Genomic DNA, 8,644 nt, shown 5'->3' on the forward strand with positions numbered 1-8,644 from the left:
ACCACAGAGCAGGACCATTGAATTAAACGTCATACTAAAGCTATTCAGCAATAAAGAATTAGCTCTTAAATATTAGAAAGAGAGAGAGAGGAAGAGGCCACGTTTCTCACAGATGGAACGGTCGCCGCAGAGCGATCGGGAAAGACAGAAGGGAGGGGAGGGACACTCGTTTTCATTTGATTTCTGTAGCTTTCTGTGCAAAAGCTAATAGGATGCTGCCTCCAGCTGTTTGTTCTGCTTAAGGGTTGGAGGGAAAAAAAACACACTTTTTAAAACTGTCCATTTTATTCACAGTTCTGTAAAAGAAAGATTAGATTGTCATGCCATTTCCCTACTCCCCCCCCCCCCAAGCTTCCATGTATTTACTGATGTTTTTAACAGTTCTTTACAGTTAGTTCCCTTATAAAGGTTTCCCACTGTAATTGTACATGCTTCACCATGCTTGCACTGTGCTTTCTCACGCTGTGCAATGCTTTTACTAGAGGGGCTTTGAGAAGGGTTTTACCCCACTTTGCGCTTACCATGGCGTACGCAATCAGACTTCAGAAATCTTCTCGCATCTGATCGCTTCAGCGACCAACGCTACAGTCTTAAAGCAGGGATGCAATTTCTGCACCACAATTACATCTGTGTGGGCAAGCTTTCCCAGTTTAATAACACAGCTCTGCTAATTCAAAGCGTTCTCCGGTCTAGAGAGAGCCGTGAAGAGACAGTAATGGTACTACTGCACTTCCATTGTGTGCCTCCTAAGTGACAGGCTTCAGAAACTGAGCTGCAGTGCCCCCTGGTGGCTCGTCAGTGTCACATACACAGTTTATCACTGGAATCTTAAATGACGCCAGTCCAAAGCTTCCCCCGCATGCAGTAGGGCGGGTATTGCTTCCCCCTGTGGTGACGTTTCAGCGCAGAAAGAAATGTCCAGTTTCTGCCTGTCTGCTTCCATTTTAGATCGCCTCTCTTAAACACAATCAATGATTTGTCTAATCAGTTACAGACATCAGGGCAATGGTTTATTTGAATCACACACTTCCAAATACCTCTTTGATGGTTCGATCCTGGCCATAAGACCATGTGTCTGCCTCCTTGCCTGTCTGTCTGTCTCCCTGCCTGGCTTGTCGCTATCCCATGGCTGGTAAGTCGCTTGGCCTGCTCACAGCAAAGAGAACTCCTTGAGCGAGTTGAGGAGGACGGTGTCTCTGATGGCGGAGAAGACGTGGCGGATGTTGTGTGTGTCGGTGGCGCAGGTGAAGTGGGGGTACACCGTCTTCTTGTCGTGTTTGCCTTTGTCCTTCTCCTTCCTCTCCACCTCCGCCAGGTACAGGTTCATGATGAACTCCATGGCCGCGGCCGCGTCCTGCTTCCTGCCTGCGGGAGAGAGATGTGGGATCACCGGCAGGGTTAAACACGGGATGGCTTTCTCCTTCTCAAACTTAAAACAGTACCCTCGAGCGGGCAGCAGCGGGGCTGAACCCTCACCTTTGAACTGGGGGAAGTAGTCGGCGAGGTCGGAGGTGAGGATCTTCTCCCCCAGGATGTCCACCTTGTTGAGGAAGAGGATGACGGAGGATTTGATGAACCATCGCGAGTGGATGGTGGTGTAGAACAGGGCTTTGCTCTCCTCCATGCGGTTCTGCAGACACAGGGTCACAGGGCTAAGTCACCACACTGCAAGGACTGATTTACGGACTGTTTTTCATAAACACTCAATTAGATTACTTTGCAAAAATGGGAATGGACTTCACACACTCTTTAAAAAGCATTGAAAAAGGTTTTACAGACTAGATTCATTTGTTCAAAAATTGGGCTACAAAACGACCGCTTTAAAAACGTACATATTTACAAAAAAAATGAACCTAGCGAATTCAAGGACAAAGTAAAAGTCTTTCTCAATGACAACGTTTCTGAATGCGTGTTGCACAGTGGTTGTGGGTGGTGTGTGGTTTACATCCCCAATCGTGACCCCTTTAGTATAGCGCCTGACCGATCCGACAGCGTTAGACGCCCCTTACGTCGCTCTCGTTCTCCTCCAGGACCTGGTCGTACTCGCTGAGCGAGGCCAGGAAGATCAGCGACGTCACGTTCTCGAAGCAGTGGATCCACTTCTTCCGCTCGGACTTCTGTCCCCCAACGTCCACGATCCTGGAACGCACAGAGAGCAGGGGGGGTATTGGGGGTGGAAAGTTAATCCCGACACCACCAAGCAATGCCAAGTAATTATGATTAACATCAACCACCCCGGTGACGGAGATGAGACTCCCATTGCAACAGAAACCTGGATCAAAGTGCTCTGCTGTGCATACTGGAGTCTCGCTGCCTTGCCTCCAATGCAGTACAAACAAAAAGCTTGACCTGATGTTCTGTATTATATAAAAGCTGCATCTCCCCACTGCAAAGCTGTTTCAGTCAGACAGGGCTGCTGATCTGACAGTCTTTGAAAGGAGGATGACAGCTCAAACCCGGCTGTCTTGCAAAGCTCATAGTAAACTCCGGACTGGTTCAAAGTGCTCTGAAGGTGGTCTCTTATTATAATAAGAGGTGTCAGTTCGGGGGCAAAAAGACCACGAAGTGAAGCCGAGCTGCTCAGACAGCGCGGGGTGATTTCTGTTATAATAAAGAGACGCCCTAGGCAGAGCGTATGAGCTTCTAATCAAGCTTGTGCTCCGGAACTGCTAGCAAGCCTGAACAAGGTGCTGTGCGTTCTGCTCTGCGCTCCGCTGGTCTCCAGATTACCTGAGGAATATGGTGTTGATCGTGAAGGCGTACTCATTGATTCCTGTGGTGGGCACTCTCACTCTCAACACGTCCTGCTCAGTGGGGATGTAGTCCACAGCGGCTATGCGCTCCAGGTTAGCCATGTAGCTGCAATCAGAAACGGCAAGAGAGAGAATTGTACAAGCAGCACCCCCTGCTGTCTGAAAAACACACTGCAGCCGAGAGGGAGAATGTTATGTTTTTTAAACTTTTTTTTTGTTTGTTATATATATATAGTTTTTATTTATGTTTTAGAAAAGTAAAACACAACTATGGGTACATGAGAGGTCTCTGTGTTAGAAAACAGTGCTTTTAAAAACTTTGAACCCTCTCTAAAACAATTGAATTATTTAATCTAAATGTGCTTTAAAAACAAAGCCCTTAACAGTCCTGTGTGCCGAGGGCTTGCAGGGTGTTACACAATGCAGCCCCATGCCTGTACCAGACCTTCTAGAACTTTCTGTTGTCAGTGTTCCAGTCAGCGACTCACAATGAGGCTGACCTACATTCCATTCATGGAATGCTCAGCAGCTTTGTCACCCTAACCCTTTGACACATTTCGCCCTGAATCATTAAAGTTTTTTTTTTTTTTTTCTCCTCTTATTTCTTTGTATTTGATGCCCTCTGCTGGTCATTTAATGTTTTACTAGAATAAAATAACGTGACAGTAATGGCGCTTGTGAACTACCCAGCTATGAAAAAATGGTTCTCTTTTTTAATGCCAGTGCCATCTTTAAACAATACGGATCCAATCTCATTAAAGGCCAAACAACTTCCATAGTAAACGTCCGGTCCCTTGTAGGTGAAAGTCCCCTGTGGGTTGCGGTGTGTAACTCACTAGGAGGTTGAGTCAAGCAGCTGGTACTCCCTGCGTCGGCTGTAGCTCTGTCTCACTCCCGGGTCACTCCACAGACTCTTCATGACAGCCACGTGTTGCTGGTCGAGTCTCGTGACCTGCAGAGTGTCCACCTCCAACACCAGCCTGCTGTTCCTCTGAGGGGGTGAAGAGAGGAGATGGGGGTCACAGGAGGGCAAACCAGCGACAGGCACCGCAAGCGCGCACCTTAACCACTGTGCAAAGGTCGTTATAGCTCTTTTAACCTCTCACCACCAGGGGGCAGAATCCTCAACGGCAGGGCATCAACAACAAAGGGGTTAACCCTGTTCCCCAGCCACAGCAGCGCATACATTTCAAGCAGTGTTTGTTTGACCACCCCAGCACATCCCCCCCACCCCCTCACCTGGCTGTCCGGGAGCTCGAAGGGGATCTTCAAGGTGTGCATGGCTCTCAGCATGGCCTGCATGGAGGTGAAGATGTTCTGGTGTACCAGCTTGGCGAAGGCTCGCAGCTCCTCCTCCGAGTACCCGGCTCCATGGATGATCCTCATCTGCTTGATGAAGGTGGTCTTTCCACTCTCGCCAGTCCCTGCGCAGACACACAGGCAGAGACCGTTCAGGGGCGAGTCAGTAGAGGAGCAAAAACAGTTCCATCTACCGCTAGATTATCAAAGCCTCCCCATAGTAAAGCCAAAGCAATCAATGCAAAGCATGGCACGGTAACTTTGCAGTTTTCCCATGGTTATGCTAGCTGTTTACCATACTCTACAATGTCCGTGTTTATTGTTTTTTTTTTAATTGCATTTTTCTATATGCTATACCATACCTTTCTGTGCTTCCCTGTGCTTTACTATGCTTTCGCTGTGATTTGATTAGACTGTGCCTATTCACACTCCCTGAACTGGGAATAGCAATCCTTCCAGCCACTCCCAGTTGTGCCTGTGACTCATGTTTCATGTCATTTACTAGCGGGATCAGGAGAGGGACTGAGAACTTGTGCTTGACTCAGATTTCAGGTGTTTAGGACGGCACACCTGAGTTTGAAATCTGACACTCTAAAAGTTTGCTCTGTCTCATCGAGCTCCCATGCCCTTAAAAAAGGGACCCCATGGCAATTCTTTTGATCCCATGGATATCCTCTGCATGTACCGTAGTTTAACATGCTTTGTCATGTTTTTAACATGCTTTGTCATGTTTAATAACATGCTTTGTCATGTTTAATAACATGCTTTGCTAACCACCCTGGGCTTTACTATATTCAGCTGTGCTTTACCATGCTTTCAGTGTGATTAATTATACTTTACTATGGTCCATTTTTATACAGGCACATAGTCTCGGGGGCCTTGGTCGTGAAATGATCTTCATAGAGTCTAAATTAAAACCTGCAACCCAAACATCTTATCAGCAATTTCAAAGCAACCCAGTTTCTCATTTTCCTAAATTCCTGCTCCGGTCTGAATTCAATTCTCTTCCTCTCAAGAGGTATGGTAAAGCACACCGTCAGCTCTGAAGAAATAAGCAGATTAAGTCCATCGAAAGGGAGATGGTCAGGTATATATTAAGAGTGTGTTTTACACTGCAGAGAAATCGGACGCCTTTCGTTTGAGTTCCTGTTGAAATGTTAACTGGCGGTACCGTCTGCACCTTTGAATACGGGCGATAGGGGGAGAAACACCTACCCAAGAGCAGCAGCTTGATTTCGTTTTTCTCTTTCTTTTTTTGCTCCTGGAGTATTTTGTTGATTTCCTTGTTTATGGCGGCGTCCCCTTTCTCCTCCTCGGTAAGTAAGCACCCGCAAGCCCGGCAACACCAACAGCAACCCATAGCGACCGGGGCGCAGGAACGAGCAGCGGCGAGTCCTATGCGCGTTCGACTCGCTCTCTATCCGACCCGTGCCACCCTAATCCACACGCTTTCCTAAAACAGCAAATACGGCTTGCCAAAGTCAAATCAGAACAAACGCGTTTCGTGATATAATCCACTCAAAAAAAAAAAAAAAGTTTCCTTCGAGTAATCCATTAGACAACCTCTCTCTCTCTCTCTCTCTCTCTCTCTCTCTCTCTCTCTCTCTCTCTCTCTCTCTCTCTCTCTCTCTCTCTCTCTCTCTCTACAACTCCTTCCTCTAGTGTAAAAGGTTTTGCAATCCACAGTCCTCAAAGTGTTTCTATTAAATGGTGTCGGTGATCATTTCTAAAGAAATGATGACACCCATCACCGGTATTATGTTGTTGTCTTCTAAATCCTTCGCCTTCCCCGAAACTTTCCTCAAGAAGATTTCTTATCTGCTGTCCCGATACTATTTCCTAAAACTAAACACAAACTGATTGAAATCTCCGATGACAAAACACGCGCATTCTTCAGCACGGCAAATCTCCAACAACACAACAGAGCAAAACAGCTCATCCTGCAGACAGGTTGGTGTTTTCACATCGCCATTCCCGAGCTTGCTGTCTCGTGTGAATGTGTTTCGGTAGCTCCGGTTGCTGTTCTTGTCTTAACGCGCCTCGGGAGGTGCTGTAACTTATCCGCGATGAAGACACGCCGCCGCGCAGTATTAATGTGCTGACCCGCCCAGCTCAGGTTGAAATAGGTACCGCGTCACAGACAGGTTTACACGAGAAAGAGTCGCTTCAGACCAGCCCTTTCAACACCACTGCGGTGCATACAGTAACAACGCGCATTAGCAACACGGCACCCGTGCACAGCAGAGTTTGCAAAGGGTTTCAGTTTCTTAAGACACTTCAATAGCCCTACATAGTTCCTCTAATTATTACCCACTTCCTTAAGGCAGTTACGTTTCAATGTTTGGTTGTAGTGTTGCAATTGTTGTCGAATCATTTGAGCCTGGAGGTTGTCTTTGTTTTACAAACCCACAGACCCACGGGTTGCTTCTTATTTCATCTGTTGCCAAGTTTAACGAGAAAAAAAAAAGGCACTGACTTTCAAAACAAGCCCAAAACAAGCCCAGCCCGTTTCAGAGGGAGAGGAGTTTCTAATGACGTGCGTATACATTGACACGCGAATCACCCCAACCACTCATACAACCATTTTAACTGTTGAAGTCACATCACTTATTACAAAAAAAAAAAAAAACGGGACTCTCAAAAAATGATAGCGACTCTCGACAAAAACAAACCTATTATAAGCGGGTTTGAACATGTCGCGCGCCCACGGACGACTCACAGTACAGGGCAAAATGGTTTAAACAGCCTGCTATCTATTTAATTTGTTTTACCATATTAGCAATGCCGCCACTGAATTTTTACAGCATTTTACAGCTCAACAATAATGTAAGATTTTCCAGCAGTAGTTTCTTGTAATTGCTGAGTATCCCGTTGGATCCCGATTCTCTTGGATAGAGAGCTGTGCGCTGTTTGCGAATGATCTCTCTCATTCATATATGTATGTATAATGTGTCTGTATATATGTGAAAGAAAGAACCGAAAGAAACATCGAGAACTCGATGAACTGAAAGAATGCACCCTCCCTCCTTTCTCTTCTGAACAGTGCAGTCGCGTTTCAGCTTGTCTGACAGGTTTGGTTGAAGAAAGACCTGCAAATACACAGTGCCGATCATTCTGTACATCAGGGCCCCCAGTGTACTGAAAGCCGCGAACCAGCCGGGCTGGAGCGCTTCTGAACCGTGGCCCAAGCATCGCATAGCCGATGATAGAGCTAGCTTCATATGTACTGTAACAGGGGCACCTGAAAGCGCTTTTGCAAAGTCACTCTATACAGGGCATGCTATAGGGCCGGTAAGTATCACCAATTTCATATTCTGTTGCAGTGGACGGAAATAAGAAGGGTTCAAAGCGGAGTTCCCCTAGCCGGTGTGTGTGTGTGTGTCTTTACAACAGGAAATGCACTCACTGAGCGACCTGACTCGCACACTAATCCTTGCTGTTTCTGTTTGTGAAGTAAATACAGCAGGCAGTTCCTGATTTCAAAAGCACGCACAGGCACAGTCTGTGATATGTTAGCTCTGGAAAGCACCGGCCTCCGATATTATTGCACACGGGCCCTTTGCTAAATCAACACCGTTTTTAATTTCAAACCGAACCAATTAAATGCAACATTTCAACCAAACCCGAAGCGCCGACACCAGTTATTACCGGACATTCGGGATTGCTTTATTGAGACGCGGCCTTGAGCAGCATGGTGTTCATTAAATGAAGAAATTATTATTATTATTTTATGAGTGTATATTTGCATAAAAGTGTAACTTTGTATTCCTGCCTTTTGAAGGGGTCAGCACCTTTTTTATTTACTGCTAGCCTTATCATTGTGGAGTTGAACTTTTTATTAACCCCCCCCCCCCCCCACACACACACACACACACACACACATCGTGTTGCACAGAGAAGCCCTTTTTTAAGCAGAACAGCTGAACAATGTTTAAGAAACAGATATAAGAGACTATAATATCTGCGGATCATTTGACCTACAGCAGCACAGGAAGTGACTGCAGTCAAGATGAAGCGTACCAGCATAACAGAAAAGGGGGAATATTGAAAACGCTGCAAATGCTAAGAGACCAGGTAAAAAAAAATGAGATGAGATGTTTCATAGTTAAGAAAAAGAACTGCCGCAAACTTGGACTGTTGGAAAAAACACTTGGAAAAACTGTCCCTATTGTCTTATTCATGACAGAATGACTTTAGCAGTCTGGCAGCGCCACCTTCAGGCCGACAGAAGAATTGCTACCTGAACTGCAACCTTGCAGTTACAAGGAACTGACAGTAGGTGTCACTGAAAGCCTTTTCATCAAAACCAATCCAAAAAAAAACAACACACACACACACACAGCTCAGAAATGAAAACTGCACAGTATTGTTTCAAGGGGAGATTAAAACCACCTTTGTGGAACGTCTGTAAACTGAACTGTCAGCCAGGCACGCCTTTCCTATCTGATACAGTAGCACAGGAGGTTGAGCTGTGGAGGAATATAGAAAACTGAGCCCCAGGAAGGATTGGCTTTGGTGTAAAAATCAGTGTGCAAGCCTGCACAGCTCCCCCAGTGAACCAGCCACTGCCAGCTCTCAGAATTTCAACACCG

The 8,644-nt window shown here is 46.2% G+C and overlaps 1 protein-coding gene across 1 annotated transcript; it reads right to left on the reverse strand.

Annotated features, from left to right (window-relative positions):
* Positions 1-275: 275 nt before the first annotated feature.
* On the reverse strand, positions 276-6,328 carry LOC117966388 (guanine nucleotide-binding protein subunit alpha-11-like). The gene is made up of 7 exons (XM_034912360.2): positions 5,268-6,328; positions 3,993-4,177; positions 3,590-3,744; positions 2,731-2,859; positions 2,010-2,139; positions 1,477-1,630; positions 276-1,365 (listed from the first exon to the last, which is right to left on the reverse strand). The coding sequence occupies exons 1-7, from the start codon at positions 5,410-5,412 to the stop codon at positions 1,151-1,153; spliced, it is 1,113 nt and encodes a 370-aa protein (XP_034768251.2). The 5' UTR covers positions 5,413-6,328; the 3' UTR covers positions 276-1,150.
* Positions 6,329-8,644: the final 2,316 nt, after the last annotated feature.

The sequence above is a fragment of the Acipenser ruthenus genome, chromosome 47, assembly GCF_902713425.1.
Source record: "Acipenser ruthenus chromosome 47, fAciRut3.2 maternal haplotype, whole genome shotgun sequence".
In the NCBI taxonomy this organism is placed as follows: Eukaryota; Metazoa; Chordata; class Actinopteri; order Acipenseriformes; family Acipenseridae; genus Acipenser; species Acipenser ruthenus.

What these genes read in the sequence shown, in the direction of transcription:
- LOC117966388 (XM_034912360.2), bottom strand. Translation starts at nt 5,412, where the DNA reads ATGGGTTGCTGTTGGTGTTGCCGGGCTTGCGGGTGCTTACTTACCGAG. An exon ending in AATCAAGCTGCTGCTCTTGG is followed by an intron (nt 4,178 to 5,267) that starts GTAGGTGTTTCT and finishes GTGTCTGCGCAG; the next exon opens with GGACTGGCGAGAGTGGAAAG. An exon ending in CTGCTTGACTCAACCTCCTA is followed by an intron (nt 2,860 to 3,589) that starts GTGAGTTACACA and finishes TTCTGATTGCAG; the next exon opens with CTACATGGCTAACCTGGAGC.